The following is a 21,558-nucleotide window of genomic DNA, read 5'->3' on the forward strand; positions in this document are numbered from 1 at the left end:
TGAACATGTGTTTGTCTTAGGTTTATCTCTCATTTCTAGTAATTTCTCCAAGGCTGTGGTTGAAAGCTAGCAAGTCATTTGCTGGAAATAGTTACCTGCTCTCTAGGATAATTTTCAATCATTTCCAAAAATTCATTAAAATGACTTAAATTCCCACTGATAGAGGGGAAGAGAAAGGATTTTGAAGTGGGCAATGAATGGCTATTGTTTTAGTAAGAGTAAGTGTAATGAATACCTTAGTTGTGTATGTGTGTGTGTGTCTCTGTGTGTGTGTGTCTGTATGTGTGTGTGTGTGTCTGTGTGTCTATGCACGTACATATGTGTACACATATGGTGCTGGGAATGCACATAGGGTTTCTCAGGTCTCAGGCCAGCGCTCTGGCACTGAGCTACATCTGCAGCCCATGACAAGCAAGACCTTGGAAAGACAGAACTTGTTTTGGAGCCTGGCCCAGATGTTATCTTCAGTGGAAAACAATAAGATCCCTTAGAGGGAGTGTAGCTCGCTATTACAGCACTAGCCTAGAATTTGAAAGGCCCCAAGCTTCATTGCTTACACCTAAAAAACAGGGGAGGGGATGGAGAAGGAGGGAAGAAAGGGTTCTTTAAAGATAGAGCCATCTCTGACAAAGGTAAATGTAGCGTGAGTTTTTTAGCTACTCCGCTTTATGCTCCTGGAGGGTTGCGCTCCTCCAGCCACTGTCCAACAGCTCCCTGGATCCGTGAATGAAAAACGCGCGCGCGCGCGCACACACACACACACACACACACACACACACACACACACACATGCTTATTTTTGAAATATGCTGTCTATCTCAATGGCTGAGCAGTTCTAATTCCCTGCCTGCTACCCAAGACCCAATGGGGAACTGGCCAGTGGCCACTTACCCAAATTCTTACATGGCTCGTTGTCTCTCTCTCTCTCTCCTGTAGCTCTAAATCTGATTTTTCTCCCGCTGTAGCATGGTGATCCTCCTTCTCCTTCTCCCTGTGTCCTAGCCTGCACAACTTTAAGGGTCTTGCCCTGTCTCCCTTTGACCAGCCATTGGCTGCTGGCATCTTTATTTATTGATCAAAAACCAACTGGGGACAACTGGGTACAATTTGGCTGCCTCTGGTGGGAGGGAAGCAAGCTTATGTAGGATTTCTTGGTGGTGGTGGTAGGGCAACATTTTCCAGAGTGGGGACTGGTAGGATTTTCATATCCTGAGTTTTGACTGGGGATTGGTGGATTTTTGAGCCAGCATGTCTGGAGGGGCTGGGTCTAGCCATTATGGCTGTCAGGTTAGCAGCTTTTACAGAATTAGGATTCTACAGTCTTATTCCTGTTAAGTTTTAGCCTTAAAATTATAAAATTTGAACTGAAGCTCTCTTAGTATCAAAATAAAACTCTAAATCATTGAGCCCATAGAGAGACTGGGAATTTTATAAAATCATAAATGCAGTCCACAGAGGGATTGGGAGCCTTATTTCCCACACCCTAGAACACCGCTACAAAACATCACAGTGTCTTGTGTGACTCATTTTATCCAAGTAGCTAAAGCTTACTGAAGTTAGCAAAGACCAAGATGCCAGACATAGATCTTCAAGTCAGTTACTGTCAGCCTAAGTAGACTTTATTCATCAGATGTATTTCATTTATTAAACACATGTTGTTTTTATTTAAAAATTTGGGATAAAAATCATCATATGGAAACCCATCCTAATCTAATGTATCTCAGAGACTGTTGTCTCCTTAGTCTCAAAAGAGATAACAAGAGTTGATTTTAAGTTTCACATAAACATGCAATAGCAAATTAATATTCCCTGTGTACAGGTTTTTTTAAACTATTAATCTTCTTGTTACAAGTTTTAGGTTAAGTTTTTTGCTTGGAATTTTACATGTCTTCCTTCCCACCTCCAGTGGTCTTACATATCCCGAGAGAAAGTTACATTTCAGCAAGAACTTTGAATATCCACAACTTTGAATATAATATTGTTTTATAAATAAGAACCAAGAAAGAGGGAGAGAAGAAGCTAAAGAGCTAGAACTCTGCGATTACATTCAGCCATCTTAGTTTTTAGATAAATTTGTTTCCATTAAATAATTAAATAACATGAGAAATGACAATAACAGAGAAATTTACCCCGTATTGGATGGAATGTTCCCTAAGGCAACGTTAAATAGGATCTGGAGGTTTTATCCACTTGGTGGATAGTGGAGCCCCTCCTTAGTTTTAGCATTCAGCCTGTATCCCCTAGGTTTTCCAGCCTCTGAGGCCTATTGCAATTAGGGCTAACTAGTGAGGAGGAGTGACTGAGTGCTTAGGCGACTGCCCAATGAACCTGCCCATCTCGTTCTTTGAAGTAATTCTAACTTTTAACAAGTCCAGATTAGGTTATTTTAAACAGGCATGTCTGGAGTTATTAATAGAGAGATTTGTGGGGGTTTTTTGTTTTGTTTTTCAAGAGAAGGTTTCTTTGGGTAGCCCTGGCTGTCAAAAAACTCACTCTGTAGACCAGGCTGGCCTCGAACTTCCAGAGATCTGCCTGCCTCTGCCTCCTGAGCACTTGGACTAAAGGCATGTGCCACCATTGCTTGGCTATTATAGAGAGATTCTAAATGGTTTGTTGGTGTCTGCAAATGGAGACAGACAATCTAAAAAACTTACTATTTTTTTCTTAGTTTCATTAAGTTGCAGAACAATATAAGTTTCTGTAACCTAGAGCCCGTTAAACAGAAAACTGTAAAACCCAGATATCTATAGGATCTCAGAAAATGTTGCCATCTTGTTTTTGTTTTCTTTATGGATTTTGTTTTACAGATTTTTAACCATATGCAATAAGCTTATAAATCTGAAAACACAGAAAGTATATCTTTTAGTTATTTAAATCACACAGTGTCTTTTCTTGGGGCTGTTTTGTTTTCTCTTGGTCCTAGAGTCAGATGACCTCTTCTTTGTGACTCTTGGGAAAAGACCACAGGCTCCATACAATTATAATTAAAGATTTATTGATTAGTTGCTAGCAGGATGAACAATCTGCCAAATTTGAGGTTGCCATGAGAAAGGGATTGGGGGAAGGATTTTTAAAGGGGAAAACCACAAGGAGATCATAAATATCTACACAAGCAAACAAACACTGGTCTGTTCTGCCAAGTTTTTTTTTTTTAAGATTTATTTATTTATTTCATGTATATGCGTACACACTGAAGCTGTACAGATAGTTGTGAGCCTTCATTTGGTTGTTGGGAATTGACTTTGAGGACCTCTGCTCACTCCAGTCAACCCCACTCACTCCGGTCAGCCTTGCTCGCTCCAGTAGACCCTGCTTGCTCCGGCCTAAAGATTTATTTATTATTATAAATAAGTACACTGTAGCTGTCTTCAGATGCACCAGAAGAGGGCATCAGATTTCATTAGAGGTGGTTGTGAGCCACCATGTGGTTGCTGGGATTTGAACTCAGGACCTTTGGAAGAGCAGTGGGTGCTCTTACCCTCTGAACCATCTCACCAGCCCCTGTTCTGCCAAGTTAACTTACTGCAACTCAAAATAATCTTTGGGTATCTTCATAAACAAGTTACAAAAGCCAAAAAATCATTTAGTCATATTATGACAAATAGATTATCATGGTCCTACATTTTTGGGCGAGGATCACAGAGTCAGGGTTACTGGGAACTTATCTTCCAGGGATTGGAGTCAGAGACAAATGGCTGGTGGGTACCAAGATAAATGCCGAGCATAAAATGGAGTTTCTTTAGCCATCACAATACAAATGAGGTAGTCAACTAAGGAGCAAAGCTTACACGTTCTAGGTAGGATAAGGAAGGTGTGAGGGTCTTCTTGTCTGTGAGGGACAATATAGCTTCTGTTTCTGCCCATTTCTACTCCCAGCCTTCTGCTTTGAGCCAAATAGGGCTTGTGGATGCAGTGACCTAGACAAGCTTCCATTGGGGACGTGGCCTCTTCATGTTCCTGCCAATATTGTATTCTTCCTCAGTCCTATATAAAATGAGCACAAGGAAATCAACATAATAAAGTATGAACTATGTGAGGGTTTCCATCAGATTCCTTTCACACATACACCATACCCAGGTAAATGTGGGTACCCTAAAAATAGTTTCCTAGGAATAAATGTATCTGATAATACATTTGTGACTTTTTATTACGAATGTAAATTTTTATTACATTTGTTTACTTATATGTAGAGATCAGAGGACAGACAACCTTCCAGAGTTGATTCTTTTCCTTTACCACGTGGGTCTTAGGGATCAAACTCAGGTCAGGCCTGGTGGCAATTGTCTGTATTCTGTGAGCCACCTTGTCCATCTATTTAAAGTCCATTTGTGATGGTTTGTATATGGTTGAGAACCATCACAGTATCCAAAGTATTTTGATCACTTATCATATAGGCTTACCAGTCTGAGACCTACATATAATAAAGCCAATTTCATTGATTATAATCATACCTGGGTATTACTGGGTGCTTAATGTTTTGTATTTATTGGTCTTCTTGATCTCGTTTGCTGTAGCTCCAAGTATGGAGAACTCTGAGTTCCTTCTGGGCTCCAGTTGTGAGACACAGTTTTCATCACACATAGCCCCGACTGTGAGGGAAGTCTGGCTTGCTTCGTGAGACTTTGACCTTTAAACAAATCATGCCCAGGCTGCCATCCGTGGATAATCTCTCCAGCATCCAGTTCTGCCTTGTGATCTCCTTCTGCCACCCTTTTCACAGCAAAGAGCTCCTCAACTCCAGAGCTGGGAGTGTAGCCCAAATTATCTTCTCAGTAATAGCTTGGGAAAATGAGCAGGGGGAATTTCTGAGAGGCCTGAGTTTCCTCCTGTGGCTGGGCAGTTAGTTAATGATCTCCCAGTAACCCATCTTCTTGGGGAGACCGGGGTCATGTTCCAGCCTCTGTCTCAGGCCGGAGGGAATGTTGTAATAGAGGAACTTACCTTTGACCTTTTTTTTTTTGCTTCATCTTTAATGTCTAGCGACTTGTTTTGTTTCTTCCCAGTTCTCGGGCTCTGGGTGCTTATTTTTTCCCTTTTTAGTCTCAGAGTGAAAAATGAGTGCATCTATTAGTAGGGCGAAAGAAACCTTGACATTTACAAAGGAAACCTTTACAGAAGGCTGCCCCTACCCTGCTCATTGCACTCTCTTCCTCTCCCTAGCCATTTCTCAACCCCAGAGTACCACAGCATGGTGTCATCTGATAACTCAAGTATGTGTGCAGGGTCTCCTCAGCCCTGAAGCTCCAAAGTTTGGCTGTGGAGCTGGCTATATCTCCTGAATGTGTGTGGGGCCAGTGGTCTACAAGTCCAGCCACTCTTCAGTCTCCATTGATTAATTTTTCTTTTCTTTATTTTTTAGGGGGTGGGAGGCTTCAAGACAGGGTTTCTCTGTGTAGCCCTGGCTGTTCTGGAACTCACCTCTGTAGACCAGGCTGGCCTCAAACTTGGAAATCTGCCTGCCTCTGCCTCCTAAGTGCTGGGATTAAAAGCATGTGCTACCACTGGCTGGCCTGATTTTTCTTTTAATGTGTCTGTGTGTAAGAGTTTATGTGTACCACATGTGTGCAGGTGCCTGCAGGGTCCAGAAGATGGCATCGGATCTCGTGGAAATGGAGCTACAGGCAGTTATGAGTTATCATGTGAGTGTTGGGAACTGAACCCAGCCCTCTGCAAATGCAGCCAGTGCTCTCACTGCTGAGCCATATCTCCAGCTTAGATGCAGAAGATTTTTTTTTTTAAACCGGCAAGGGCGATACCATTTGAGATGTAAATGAATGGTATGATTAATAAAAAAATTGAAAATTTATTTTTAGAATCTTTTATTTATTTGGCAGCATTTGTACCTATGGGGAGCAAGAACCCTTCCAGGGAAGGGAGCAGAGCACACAGCTAGTCAGCGAGTATCCCTGGTGCACAGTAGCTAGACCAGGAAGAAAGGCAAAGGAAGCTCAAGAATTGCAGGATAGGAGCGAATAACTGCAACAAGGAGGATATTAGACGGATGTCTGGGGTCCATCCTTTGCCACCTGGAGGGAGAGTTACCATCAGGGCCTGTTATGGATGTGCACATAGGCTCAGTTCTGTGGATATAGAGACACATCAAATATAGTCTCTACAGGGCTGGTGGGATGGCTTAGTGGATTAAGATGCTTGCCACATAAGCTGGTGGGCTGATTTTGATGCCCAGGACCTATGTAAATATGAGAGGGGAAAACCAAAGTTGCTCTCTGACCTCCACGTATAATCGGTGGCATGTACCTTCCCTTTTAATAAAGACTTCCTTAAATAGGTGGTTTCTACAAGTTTTTAGCTTAACAAAAAGGAAATATGTAACAAATGAGTCGTGGTTTTTAAAAGTGTTTCTTTTCTGGGTAGAAATGACACTAGCATCATTGATAGATAACGTTTATTATCTACCAACTATCTTCTAAGCGTTGGCACAGTGATTAACTTCTTGTCTTGTGACACCATCCACTTTAAGTATAAACTGCTATGGTTCCTGCTTTATATAAAGAATCCAAGGAGCAGAGACATACTCCCAGAGCTGGGGACTCAGGAGCAGGGATCTAGCGAAGATGGTCTGGCTCAGCAACCTGTGCCCTTAACCAACTTGGTTGCAAGTAAGTCAAGCAAGGGTGGAAGCGGCACCATCTCTGCCCGTTCCTGTCTGCACTTTGGCCAGGCCAAAGGGGGACTGCAGGATATCTTCTACTCCACCTGTCCCAGGTCACAGGGCGGCTTGCCTAGCTCAGTGCTTTGTTTCGTTGGGATGTCTGACTGTTTTGTCAGCTTCTAGAGAGCAGAGACTTACAACTGTCTGGGAAACTTGAGGGAGTTATAAATGACTTTGTGTTTACTCCTCTTTAGTCCGACATTCGCTGTCTCAAGCCAAGCGCATTTGCTCGTCTCTACTTTCTCTTTGAGTTCCCCAAGCAAATCTGGAGTTCTTAGAAAAAGATTTTGTTTATGAGTATGCATATGGACGTTTTGCCTGCGTGTACATCTGTGTATCCCGTGCATGCTTGGTGCCTATGGATCCTTGGAACTGGAGCCTCCATGTGGTGTTGGGAACACTGAACTCAGGTGCTCTGCAGGAGCAGCCAGTGCTCTTAGCCACCTACGCACTACTCTCTCTATTTCCCTCTCCGTTTCTTTTTGAGAGTATCTTGCGATGTAGTGCTAGCTGATCTGGAACACTCTCCATAGACCAGGTTGGGCTTGAACTCCCAGAAACCTCCTGTCCCTCCTTTCTCCCTAGCCTCCTAGCCTCCTAACCTCTCTCTCCTTCCCTCCCTCTCTGCCTCCTTTCTTCCCTCTATTTCTTTTTCTTTCTTTTTTATTGAGACTGGATCTCTCTTTGACCTTGGAACTCACCAATTCCCCTAGGTTGATTGGTCAGTGAGACTCTAGAATTTGCTTGTCTTTGCTTCTCCCCGTAGTGTGGTATTGCATGGCAAAGCCATGCTCACCAAGGAGCTGTCACTGGGCTCCTCTTTTTGTTTTTGTTGGTGTAATGAGGATCAAGCCCATGGCCACTGAGCTTATACCTAGCCCAGGATGCCTTCCACCTTGCATAACTTTTTCAGGGTTAGTTTAAATGCTTGCTGTCGGCAGTGCCTTGATCCTTGTTTCCTTTCTTTCTGCATTGTGTGTGTCTGTCTGTCTCTGTACGTGTGTGTGTGTGAGAGTGTGTGTGTGTGTGAGTGTGTATGTATAATGTGCTTGTGTGTATGTGTGTATGTGAGTGTAAATGGTGTGTGTGTGTAGGTGAGTGTGTGTATAGTGTGCTTGTGTGTGTCTGTGTGTGTCTGGTGTGTCTGTGTGTTTACATATATGTGTGTATATATGTATGGTGTATATGTGTGTGTATGGTGAGTGTGTGTGTAGGTGTGAACTCATCTGTATATGCATGTGCAGAGGCCAGAGATTGATCAGGGTGTCTTTCTCCACCTCAATTTTTTTTAAAATAAATTAAGATTTATTTTTATTTGTATGTGCATGCATGTTTTCCCTGCATATATGCATGTGAATCACATATATGCCTAATGCTTGCAGAGGTCAAAAGAGGGTATCAGATCCCTGGAACTGGAGCGATAGATGGTTATGAGCCACCATGTAGGGCTTGGGAGTCAACCTAGGTCGTCTGCAACATAATAATAAGTGCTTTTCACCATGGAGCCGTCTCTCCAGCTCCTCCACTGTGTTTTTGAGACAGGGTCTTTAACTGAACCCCGAGATCACTGCTTTAGTCAGATAGCCTGACCAGTGGGTCCTTCAGATCTGCCTGTCTCTTCCACCTGCCCCCTTGCTGGGGATACAGGTGCATGTCGCCATGTGTGGCTTTTGTGTGGGTACTGGGGATCTTAACTCAGGTCCTCAATGCTTGCATGGGAGGCAGATTACAAACTGAGATGCCTATGTGTTTAATTGTGTTCGAATGTTGTACAATGTATCAAAACATCATATTGCACTCCATTAATCTGTACATTCTTATGTCTTTATATCAATTAAAAATAATTTTCGGGCTGGTGAGATGGCTCAGTGGGGAAGAGCACCGACTGCTCTTCGGAAGGTCATGAGTTCAAATCCCAGCAACCACATGGTGGCTCACAACCACCCATAATGAGATCTGACGCCCTGGTCTGATGCGTCTGAAGACAGCTACAGTGTACTTACATATAGTAAATAAATAAATCTTTAAAAAAAATAATAATTTTCATTTAAAAGAGCCCATGAGTTTGAAAGGGAGCTGAGGGGGAGGCTGTTATATAGGGAGGGATTGAAGGAAAGAGAAGGAAGAGAGAAAATATTTAATTATATTTTGGTTTTTAAAAATTGCAAAATTTTACTTAAAATATTTACTAAAGGAAGATGAAAGTAAGCAGCCAAATTTGCTGACACTTTATGTCTCATGCACTTGTATGTACACACATGCAATTGTATGTACATACATGCACTCGTATGTACACACATGTACATGTATGTATGCAAACTTTATGCCTTTTAAGTGTGCATGTTATTTTGTTTGTTTGTCTTTGTTCTTGGTGTTTTTTGTTTTGTTTTGTTTTGTTTTTTTGAGACAGTGTCTTACCACTGGCTTGCTGGCTGGCTTGGTTTCCACTATGTAGATTAAAATAACCTGATATTCGTGGTTAATCCTTCTGCATCAGTCTCTGAAATACTGGGACCACAGATGCACACCACTCCCCTCAGCTTTGTGGTACTTTGGCATGACAATAGGACAGAGAAGCGGTCTTCTGTCTCACATCACATCACACTCACGTGTTTGAATCCTTCGACAGAGGAGCAGTCTCCTGTTTCACATCACATCACACTCACACATTTGAATCCTTCGCCCCGTCTTTTGCAGACCAGGACTCTGTAAGCTTCAAAGCAGGGTTGTCATGAGGTGCTCAGCTGGTCCCTCTGCCCTGAAACTAGAATGCTATTCAGGTACCACCTGTGCTCACAATTACATTATCATGTGCCAGTCAGGATTTGGAAGGTATACTTATGATTTTAAATCAGTTGGTTTTGATTAATCCTGAAAAGATCATATGCGAGGATATAATCTAATGGAATGGGCCTTTCAAAAACAGGGAGTTTTCACTACATTGTGTCAGAGTGGGGCCAACAGGATATTAGAAACACGGGAGGGAGCTTTCCTTTGCTTGAATGGAAGGGACCATAGGCCAAATAAGACTTTAGGTGGGTCCCCACTTGTCATCAGGGCAAAGTCTCCCTCAATCTGTCACTGCAGGGAACTGAACCGGTGAAGTAACAAGAATTATTGAAGCATCTACACATGGCTACAGTGCTGGCTGTGTAGCTCAGTGGATAGTGGCTCAGGGCCTCATATACCAGAGACTCTAAGTTCGATCCCTACCTAAAATAAGGTGGTAAAGTGCACAGGCCTGTGATCTTAGCTAATCCAGAGGTGGAGGCTGGATGATAAGGAGTTCAGGGTCACCCAGTCTCTAAATAGTGGAAGGAAACTCTGATCTAAATATGATAATTGATCACACAGCAATAGAATGTGGGTATTGGTGTTTTGTATGCAGTAGATTGAATTAGGTGCATATTTAATCTCTAAAAACTGAGACAGGGGCTGGAGAGATGGTTCAGCTATTAAATGTACAGGTACATACTGTTCCTCAGAAGGACTTCAGTTCTGTGGACTCACATCAAGTAGCTCACAATGGCCTGTAACTACAGATCCAGAGGGATGTGAGATTTCTGACCTCTGAGGGTGCCTGAACTCATGTGCATATACCCTTCCCCTGTATGTATGTATGTATGTATGTATGTATGTATGTATGTGTATGTGTATGTATATGTGTGTATGTATGTGTGTGAATGTGTGTGTGTAGAGGAACATGGAGATGGCTCAGCAGGCTCAGCAGTTGAACGCACTTGCCACCAAGCCTCATGACCTACCTGAGTGGATCCTTGGAACTCACATAGTAGAAGAGAACTGATTCTCACAGGTTGCTCTCTGACCTCCACATTGATGCTATGTCACATGCACTCCTCCCTGTGTAAATACATGTACATAAAGAAAAATTTGAGATAAAGTTAAAATCTGTGGACATGTTCTGTGGTGCGGGTCTCACTCTCTGAGCTTCTGCATGTGAAGCATTGGACCACTCTCTAGTCTGGATATTTTTTCCCTTTTATCAAAAAGGTCTTGCTTTGTCGCCTATGCTGGTCTCAAACCCTTGGACTCAAACAATCCTCCTGCATCAGCCTCCTCACTAACTGACAGGCACAGACTATCTCAACTTACAACCTGAGTTTTGGTAAATGTGTAATGTTGCTTGAATTATGATGTGTGCTTTGACCCTCAAGTCTCCTTGAGTCCTTTTGCAGTATATCCTACCTTCAAGTGTCAATTCTTTTAAAAATTATTAAAAACTTGTATATGTGAGTGTTTTGTCTGCATGCTCGCCTGCGAATCGCTTGTGTGCCTTGATGTCTGAGGAAGCTAGACGAGGTGTTGGATCTCCTGGAACTGGAATTATAGACAGTTGTGAGCTATCAAGTGGGCATTGGGAATGGAACGTGGGTCCTCTGGAAGAGCAGCCAGTGCTATTTACCTGAGCCATCTCTCTAGCCCCCCACGTGTAAATTCTTAGCACTATTAATTAGAATTGTCTACCCTCCGCAATGTAAATGACATCATATGCTCTTGGTGTGTCTGGCTTGCTATTGCCAAATTTCATCTTTTCTTAAAATATTTATTTTAATTATAATGTGTGTGTGTGTGTATGTGTGTGTGTGTGTGTGTGTGTGTGTGCGCTACATGTGCTCACTCGAGAATGTGTACACAGAGGTCAGAAAAGGGTATTTGATCCTCTGGCACTGTAGTTACAGGTGGTTGTGTATAACTTTAATTTTTTTCAAATTCTATTTTTAATGATGGTTCTTAAATACTTTAACCTTCCTTATAGCCCACCATCTACCAGAGGTAGTGGAAAAGAAAGGATATGGAGGAAGTGGACCTGTTTAGAAATGTACTTTGGGGCTGGAGAGATGGCTCAGCATTTAAGAGCACTGACTGCTCTTCCGAAGGTCCTAAGTTCAAATCCCAGCAACCACATGGTGGCTCACACCCATCCGTAGTGAGATCTGACACCCTCTTCTGGTGTGCCTGAAGACAGCTACAGTGTACTTATGTATAATAATGAATAAATAAATAACAAATCTTAAAAAAAAGAAAAGTACTTTGGAGCAACTCCTGTCTGTGTTGTCTGGAAGTTGACAATTCAGCTCTCAGGTCAGCAGCAGCAGCTCGATCCACTCACAAACACTTCATGGATACACCAGCAGTCCAGTTCGGTAGAGTCAGGTTAGCAACAGCAGTCACACGACCTAGCAGAGACAAGCAGGCCTCAGCCTCAGCTCAAGTCAGCAGGAGGGACCAGGAGGAACTCCAGGAGAAGTTCTCAGCTGTGCCTCTCTCAGGGAAGCGAAGATCAGCAAAGACACGAGACCCACAAGCATCGCACAGCTAGCTCTACCAGCAAGCCAAGATCTGTCTCCATCACTCTGTAGAGTCCTATTTCTACCCTCCAAACATCATGTGTCCTCCGCGTGTCTTGCCTCAGCATTTGCATCCAATCAGCCTGAGTCCTTGGAAGCGGCAACAAACTGCAGGACACCACCAGAAGGTTTTTGGTGTGTTTCTCTCTATGGAGTCCTAACAAATGCAGCTCAACTGTGTACACACTGTAACCATGTGTGCACATGGATCAATACATGCATGTCATTAGCAAAGAATCTTTCATCATGTGTCCTTTCTCTTGCTTGCTTTAGCAGAACATCCTCTCTCCTGTATCTGCTTCAGCATAATATTCCTTTACGTGTCTGCTTTAGCCTGTGTCCACTTTAACGAAACGTTCCTTCATGTGTTAGCCCCAGCAAAACACCATCCAACCAACTTTGCAAAGAACTCTCAAGTTTCCACTTCAGTTGAGAGCCGACTGACATGTGCTGGGAACTAACTGTGGTCCTTAGCTAGACCAGCACGTCTTCTTAACCCTCGACCCTTCTCAGCATCTCCTCATCTTCCGCTTATTGAGATGGGATTTTGCTTTGTTTAGGATGTCTTAGACCTTCTGGACTCCAGTGCTCAGGTATGTGCTACAGCACCCAACAAGTGTCACACATTTCACTTTACCCATAGTTATCTATCTAATAGTAGATTAGTATTTTATCCAATAGACACCTGATGTTTGCTCAGTTCATCCGATGATGGATTTAAAACTGTGTTGGTTATAAATTATAATGCTATGCACATTCATCGACAACTCTTTGTATATTTATTTTTTATTTTTGTTTGTATAAATATCTTGGAGTGAGACAGCTGGGTTGTAGAAGTGTTTATTTAACTTAATGGGAAAGGATCTAACTCTCTTCTAGAGTGGTTGTACCTACAGTGTAGGTCTTCACAGCACCGTGAGTGTGTAACGCCTGACCTCACAGCACCGTGAGTGTGCAGCGCCTGACCTCGTGAGCATGGCAGTCATTCCCTTGCTCACAGCACCTGGTAGTGTCAGTCTTTAAAATAGAGCTATTTGTCAACAGTCTCTCTGAGGACCTTTCTGCTTGCACCTCGAAGAACAGCTCATGCACGTCACATTGAGTGCACATGCATGTCATGCCCATTGCATCGAGTGCTCTCTCACCTGCTAATCTTCTCCATCTCTGTGCTTCAGGTTATTGTTTCCTGATGTTCAGGGGTTGTGAGACCCACTTGGGAGTCTTCCGAAATATTCAAGCCCAAGTCCCATGAGCATATCACGTCCTCTTACCCAGGAATGGAGTATAGATTTATGCATGTTGAAAAAAAATTGCCTAAATGATGTACAACCCTAGCTAAAAGCCATGGGCCAGCTTCTACCTATGCTAGCAGGGAGCCTCCATGTTGAACCTTGTCAGTTTCTTTTCCCACTGACATGATAATAGGTCAAGAAAAGCAGCTTTAAGATTTATTCAGGCTCATGGATCAAGTGTGTCATGGTGGGAGAACTAAGGTGGGAGGAGCTTGAAGCAGCTGGTCATATCCTATCCACACTCAGGAAGCAGAGAGTGACATATGCTTAGTGTCACTCACACCCTCTCTCAGCGAGGGGCCCTCCCAAGGAAGTTGAGACTTCCCATGTCAAGACATTTAACCAAGACATTCTTCACAGACATTCATATAGGTTAGCCTGACTTAGATGTCACAGGTAGGTGATTCTCAGTTCTCTCAAGGTGACAGTTAACACTAACCATCAATTTAAAAATGGCCAGTGTTTGCATTCCCTTCCAGAACAATTAAGTTAAAATTTGTGAATGGGGCCCGAGCACGTTTAACAGATTTCTTAATGATTCTAGCATGTAGTCATGTTTTCTGTTTTCCATTGGATCTCTCTGCACACTCCTTCAGTGCTAGGGATCACACACAGCCCCTCCCTCCTGGGCAAACGCTTTGTCTCTGGGCTGTCCCTCAGCTCTTCATTTCTCTGTCTTTTTTGAGGCATTTGTTCCTTTCAACTTTTGTATAATTGTTATTTTCTGTGTCTTCTGTCTTAGGGATTTATGTTCCCTAGAGTAAGGACACATCTTCTCATTTCTATATCTTTCATGAATATATAAGTTGGCCATCAGAAAGACATTGTCAACCACACACAGTTTGTGTCCTGCCTGAATCTATTGTCCTCACTTGAATGCTCTATGTGAAATTGTTTATGATGAAGGGTGTGGGTAACCACAGTGAAGAAATCAGGCTGCTTGGCACTTTGGGCACAGCACTGGGACTAAGACTGCCATGTGTGCGTAGGCTAGAGGATGCCGTTGTAGGGGACACATCTGATGAGAATTAAGGAATTATTTGAGGGCATGATGGGGAAGTGAAAACATACTTGACATACAACATATGTATGGCTGAAAAAATGCATTAGGGGACCCAGTCTGATGCTCCTGCCTTTAATTTCAACACTTGGGAGGCAGAAGCAGGTAGATCTTTGTGAGTTTAAGGGAAGCCTGGTTTACCAAGGAGTTCCAGGTCAGCCAGGGCTATATAGGGAGACTCTGTTTAAAAAACAAACAGCTAAGACTATACTTTCAGGGATTATTTCTATAGTTCGTAAAAAACAAACAGCTGTAACACACACATAAAATAAATGTAAAACAAAGAAATCATTGTGCTGAGGGGCATGAGCCTTTTAAAATAAATATTTATTTGAAGGCAGGTGCCATGACTTCCAGGAAGAGGTAGGGGTGTGAGAAATACACACAGCAGCCATTGACCAAGATCTTTGGAGCCGAGCGGAGGGTGGGATAAGGGGACACCCAAAGAATCTGAGGACTGACTGGCATCAGGTGTTGTTGGTGGCTGCAGCTGAGGGCTGACTGGTGTCAAGTTAGTGGTGGTGGATGCGGCATCTCAGACCATGGTCTGAGGTGATGTAAAACTCAAGTGGGGGTAGCACACCTTTGACGCCATCCCAGAATGGACAGTGAGTCTGCACTGTCTCCCAGTGTCTTGGGTGTGGAAATGGGGTGGGGAAGGGCAGGCCACACACGCATTTCCATGGCTTGCAAATGAAGGACATGAAACGATAGAGTAACATTCAACAGAATTGATTCGTGCAACTTATTCAGGTCAGAGTTTTAAGAGGACAGACGGGGAGCAGAAGCAGGGAGGGAACAGGAGGTGCTGGAGAGAGTTCAGGGTGAAAGAAACATGTAGAGATCATTCTGAGTTGCTGGCTGCATTACTGCCTGTGAGTGGCTGAAGCAGGTTGGGTCTTCCATGGAAGTAAACAACCCCTCCAACCCAAGTGGCTTCCAGACACTCAAAGGCAGCAATGCAGCTTTCAACTCACAGACATGTCCACGTGCTCCCTCCCGCTGAGCTCTCTCCAGCACCTCCTGTTCCCTTCTTATTACTATTCTGTGTCAGTGTCTCAGTTGTAGAGCATGTGTCTAGCACATGCAAGACCCTGGCTTCCATCCAAAGCATGGCGAAACCAGAAACCAACAGAAAAACCCACACAGTGGTATCAGTGATATATAATACATTTTTATTATGAACATAGAGCAAATTTACAAGTAACTCAGATTTGGCTTTGGCAGGGCAAAATTAAATAACCCAGCATTGCATGGGTGAAACAAAATATACACAGGTTGTGTTAGGGCTGGAAATCCCTGAAAGAAATCCCTGAGTAGGAGAACTAAACAATTCTCTCAAAAGCCTGTTAGGCATGGCATGAGACCAAACACTTGATATCCGCTACGACCTTTGCTTAACAGGCACGGAGGGTGTGTCTTTGAGCAGAAGGTTCCTGAGACTCCATTTGCCCTTCCTCCTGCTGCTGGGGTGGAGAAGGCAGGATTCAGAGGCTATACAGAAAGGCCAGGGCTGGGTAAGAGGACCCTGCTAACAGCCCATTTCTGGTGGAGCACTGTTCCACTGGAAGTGCAGAGCACTCCAGGCTGTAAACAATGCCTCTGGCATGAGTGACTGTGTTCCTTTAAGGGCACACTTCACATGAACCAAACAGACAGTAGCAGAGGCCAAGGTTTCCTGAGAGTGCAGGGCAGACAGAATGTTCAGATAGCCAGGCCTGGTGGCCCGTGCTTCAGTCTGAGCAGGTGGGGTGCTGCAGAAGGCATTATTATGGGACTGAAACCCGTGAAGGCTACATGCTGAAACTGTCTCAAAAGAAGGAAAAAAAGTCAAAACGAAAGGGGAAACAAAGGCAGAAACACTGCAGAAGGGCAGCTGGAGGTTGGTCCTGGATTTCCAGAAACCGAGTTGGGTCTTTTTTGTGAGGATGGGGAAAGCTTGTTATTATTTTATTTTTTGAAGCTGAGGACAATTTTGTTAGAGTTTAAAAGAAACACAAAAAGGCAGACAAACTGGAGATCTCAGAGGAAGACTGTCCAGGCTCTGGCCAGTATCCAAAAGACAAGATAAAAAGATGGAAAAAGGAAAACCCAGGCTTCTCTTGACTAACTCACAAAAGCAGGAGGCTTAGCCTGACCCATGACAGTGGTTCTGCAAGGGACGGCCTTGCTGTTCATTTATTTTATTTTTGGTTTGGAACTCATGATCAAAGGGCTTGAGGGGCCAAAGCAGACAGAAATGTAGTGTCCCTAAGGCGAACTGATCGGCTCACATAGTGAGAGGCAAGTCAGTAGCTACAATTTTCAAATAGTGGATTGTCTTAGAAAGAGGAAAACTCCAATACCCCCAAATATGGCTTCTTTTAAAATAATTTCAACACTCTACGAAGGGTATCTCTCTATTGCCTTTTCAAATTCCAGATGTCTGTCCGTCCAAAGTCACCAGCTCTGCTTTTCTGGGCACCTTCCTGGTAGATGTTAGAGATGCTGTCTTTTCTTCCGCATTCCACTTAGCAATTGCTTACGGTTGCTGACAAAGAGCCTTTCTAGTTGCTCTGAGTGGATTTTCTGGAGAAAGGCTCAGAGAAGGGCTCAGGTTCGAGGACACAAGGTTCAGAGACTCAGTGCCACAGATGGGTAAGCATAACGGTTGTCAGGTGTGCAGATTGCCCAGGGAACTACTGCATGGAGGTTTGATCTTCCCATGTGTGGTGGCTTCACATCAGCCTTTAAAGAGATGGGACTGGCCATTTCTTGCTTCTGTTTTGTTTTGTTTTGTTTTGTTTTGTTTTTTGGCAAAAGCACTTAGGTGACCTCCAAGGTTTATGGAAAATTCAAGTCAGACTCTAACAGGGCAGGACTTGGATTTGGGAGAAGAATGAGTGTGCTCCGAATAGGTAAATTTAAAACAATCTGGGTCAGGAAAGTGAATGGATGGGCAGTTTTGGTACATCTCTCTCAGCCAAATTTTAATGCCTAGAAGGATTGAGTTTTCTGTAGGCTTCAGGATCCACCTTTTTTTCTATTGACACTGGTGGAGTCAATAGAGTGAATTCGTGGTGTGTGTGTGTGTGTGTGTGTGTGTGTGTGTGTGTGTGTGTGTGTGCAGAGACCCTCCAATGAGGGAGAGAATCTGGGAATGCATCACTGGTGCAGACAGCAGGACAGACAGACTGACTATGCTCACTTCTTTTTTACTTCTGAATAAACTGTTTCTGTGGCTCTCGGAGATGAAGGGGCTGAAGTTGGCTGGTTGGGTTGCCGGGCATTGAAGTTCAGGACAGAGTATGAAACGTCATCCACCTGAAAGTATGAGAGGTGATCAGTGACATCAGCACCACAGGTCCGAGTCTCACCTCGCTGGTGATCGAGCGAAAGGGGAGCTGTGGGAGAGGGCTCCTGTCACTCACAGTCTGACATCCAGATGGGCTACAGAGCAGAAGGAAAGCCAGATGTGTGTGAGGATGTGCACGGTCCGACTGCCTCTGTCCTTTGTAGGGAACGTGACAGCTAAGTGTGTCTGAGGAGGAGGACAGGTTTGTGTGCTCACTGTGGGTGAGTTCCAGCTGTGAAACCTCACACTGTGGAAGAATCCTTATGACTTAAAGCACTCTTTGGTCTATGTGTGTACTCTGTTGAAAGGCTTAAATGATGAAGTCTTTGTAAAATTGCTATAAAATTAAGGAGCAAGGTCTCAGACCCATTAACATGGAAGCTATCCTTTGATGCTAGAACAGGTCTAGACTGAAAGAGAGAGAGCGATGTGCTGCTTTGTGTGGGCAGTGCTATGCAGAAGTCAACTTGCTTAGTTCCTTTGGTCTCTTTTTGAGGTAGGCAGAATGCCCATTGCCTAGGTGACAAAGCTTGAGGATCACAGAGTTCAAGTCCCTTGACAAGGGCCATGGAATACTAGGAGTCATAGCCAGAAATTAAACACACAGGGGAGATTATCCTAACACACACTCTTGTAATAGACGCATGGGACACATTGACCAATCTGTCTTTGCTCTGCAGCATTGAGGAGTATAGGCCCAAACTGGATTTCACAGTTGTGTCTCCAAGAATACCTCATTCTCAGCTTGGTGTGGTAGCACACACTTGTCATCCCAGCACATGAAAGGCTAAGGCAAGAGTATGGCCACAAGTTCAAGGACAGCCTCGTTTACATAGTTCAAAGGTTGCCAAGGCTACATGGTGAGACCCTGTCTCAACAAACAAAGAAACCAAAACGATACAGACACCCTGCTTTCCTCAGAGACATTTTCTAGTGCAAACAGCCAGCAAAGGCGGCAGTGCTTACCTTGTTAGGAGAGTTGTCAGAAGGAGCCAGATCTAGGGAACAAAAGAGAGTCATCAGTGCGTCTGAATAAGGCTTTGTGATCTCCAGCGGGTGGAGGGGTTGGAGGGTGGGAGAGGCGGTCCATCATCAGTTCAGGAGTTAGCTTCCCCCAGAGTCTGGTCCAGACCCATTGCATTAGTGTCAGAGGAGGAGCGGGATAGAGCCATCTCTGTTTACCCAGTTCACAAGATGCCCAGAATTGATTCTCAGCAGCATGCTCCAATGGCAAGGAGGAACATAGAGGCCACGGCACCCAGATATTCCACCAAACAAAGAAAGTTTCCCCAAGGTAGAATGCCCACATTTGTAATAGAGGCAGGGAAGATGACATTAGGATGGCTCCTGGAAACATGACTCCATTATAGCCTATCTCGACTAGGTGGACTGAGCCCTTCTCCAGGGCTCTCTCATACCATTCTTCTGTAGCTAGGAAGGGTATGATTTGTGTGGTCCTTAGCACTGGGAGGTAGAGATCCCTTCTGTGAAAATTCTGAAAGGAAGGCATGGTCTACGATCCCAGGATCCCCTGGCAGAGCAGGATACATGATAGAACACCAGTTCTCATCATGTGATTGGCTTTACTTACTGTGGTTGGAGGCTGAGGGTTTGTGCTCTGTGAGATCTTGCTGGTCACTTCCCCTAAATAAATATCAGACACTGTGACTACAATCCCACACATGGGGCCTTTGCTCCTGGAGTTGGGGAGGACACTGTGGGCAGCTTATTCCTGGGAGTTCCTTGGTGTCAGTGATGCCCCATCGAATCAACTTGGTACTGCTTTCCCTCCTGGTGCCTCAGTGCTTAATCTAACCGGGATCCCTGTTAGTGTTTGTTCTTCTCTCTTTGTCAGATTCTGAGTTTGCTCTCCTTTGCCCCCGGGTGCCATGACCACACCCAGGGCTGGTGCTTTACGGTTAGTGAGCTGTGTTCCCAGGCTGTAGCTTTTTTTTTTTTTTCCCCCAGACAGGGTTTCTCTGTGTAGCCCTGGCTGTCCTGGAACTCACTCTGTAGACCAGGCTGGCCTCGAACTCAGAAATCCGCCTGCCTCTGCCTCCCAAGTGCTGGGATTAAAGGCGTGCGCCACCACCGCCCGGCCAGGCTGTGGCTTCTTAGGTGTTCCTGCACCTGCCTCACTTGACACTGTCCTGTCTGGCTTACGGCAGGCAGTTGTTTTGTTTCTACTCCTGGTTCTTGACCAAGAGGACTTAATGCTTCTTCTTCATCCTAGGGTCTCTTCTCAACCTGTCCCCTGTCCCTCCTGCTGCTGCTTCAGCCAGCAGAACATGCTACCTGCATAGTCTTGCTGTTTCTTGGAGTCCCTCCCTTCTCTCTTCTTGGACCTTGGCTTCCTGACTGGAGGATAGAAGGACGTACATTGAGTCTGTTCTCTAAGTGGGAGTGGATACCAAGAAACAGAAGCGTTCAGGGACCATAAAGACAGGGAGGCTGAGCCCGCAGCATCAGTGCCGAGAAGCAGAGGGTTAGGAAAGGAGAAAAAAAGCTCCAGCTCAGGCAGAGAGAGAGAAGTCCTTGCCCACTCCCAAGCATGACACTAAGACTTGGAGCAAACAAAAAAGGAAAGACTGTCCTACCCGCCAGTCTTCCTGGAATAGAGGAAATATGCCAGTCCAGCTATTAGAGCCACCCCAGCCACAGTTCCGATCACGATGCCAACAATGGCACCCTCTGAGAGGCCGGAGGAACCTCCTTGTGTTGGGTCACCTGTCAGGGAAAGAAAAGACAAGAAGGAATGAAGTAAAGGTCTTTCCTGGTGATGCGTCCTGGAGAATTTTCAGCATGACACTATTGTTGTTTGCCCTTTTGGAAGATGTATTTTCTGTGGGAAGGTTGATTGGATGAGTTGAAGTGTGAGGCCCTTAGCAAATGCCTCTTCCCCTTGCACCGTGTCCTAAGTTTGTTCTCCCTCTTCCTTCCAATCCTGCAATTCCACCAGTTCTATCCTGGCAGTCACCTGTGGGAATGTGAGACAGGATGATTGCTATTGTGTATGTTAAGACTTCCAGTGTTCTCATGGCTACATCTGTTCCACAGGGTCTCAGTGTAGCAGCCATGAGTAAGTGGTCCTTTATGGCCACGATCTAATTGCCAGAAGGCACAGGGACCATGCTTTCTGCAGTGGGGTAGGAAGGCAAGGCAGACTGTAAGATCTCATTTCCTTTGCAGTGTGACTGTGGGTATTCAGTCTCAACTTTGCAGGAACTCTGAGCTGTACCGCACTTGAAGGCACACCTCTGCTTCCACGGGATCATATCTGCATGTGGCCTGAGGGCTAGCCCAGGCTCACCTTCACAGTCTAAGCCCATCATAGCTATGTCCTGGACAATGAAAACTAGTAACTTACCAGGTTTGAAATTTTGCATCAGACCCACTCCCCTGTCTCTCTCATTTTTATTTAATAGCGATGTGGTTTCACTTTTTGGATAACACGTGTGTTCCCAGCCCCTGACGTAATAACACCTTTCACACCTCTTTACTCTTTGTTGTATACAACCATTTGAGGTTCAACTCTGGCTAGTTTGCTCAATAGTGATTATTAGTGCCAATGTTGGTGATCATGATAATAATATTTATGATGTAGCTGTCCCTGTATTTGTATCTGTTTTTATCTATATAGTGAGTCTATCATATTGAAATTACTTTCATTTAAAGAGTAAAAAAACCTGAGGCTTAATTTTTTTTTAAATGTACTTAACTCTGTGTGGTTAATGAGAGGAAGGCCTGGCTGCCTGATGTCAAGGCTAACACTAATGGTAAGAATAGGTATAGCTAACATTTTCTTTCTTTCTTTCTTTCCTCTCTTTTTT

General features: G+C 44.3%; 1 protein-coding gene across 1 annotated transcript in view; it reads right to left on the reverse strand.

The window, feature by feature from the left end:
- Nucleotides 1–15,548: 15,548 nt before the first annotated feature.
- LOC116101850 (carcinoembryonic antigen-related cell adhesion molecule 1-like) overlaps nt 15,549–21,558 on the reverse strand; it is a 16,999-nt gene continuing 10,989 nt past the window's right edge. The window contains exons 5-7 of the mRNA XM_031385770.1: nt 20,326–20,455; nt 18,695–18,726; nt 15,549–17,697 (exon numbers count right to left, since the gene is read on the reverse strand). Coding sequence (XP_031241630.1) covers nt 18,711–18,726; nt 20,326–20,455 — 146 coding nt within the window. The 3' untranslated portion in view covers nt 15,549–17,697; nt 18,695–18,710. The remainder of the gene's footprint in view (nt 17,698–18,694; nt 18,727–20,325; nt 20,456–21,558) is intronic.

This window comes from Mastomys coucha, unplaced genomic scaffold (assembly GCF_008632895.1).
Source record: "Mastomys coucha isolate ucsf_1 unplaced genomic scaffold, UCSF_Mcou_1 pScaffold21, whole genome shotgun sequence".
Lineage (NCBI taxonomy): Eukaryota > Metazoa > Chordata > Mammalia > Rodentia > Muridae > Mastomys > Mastomys coucha.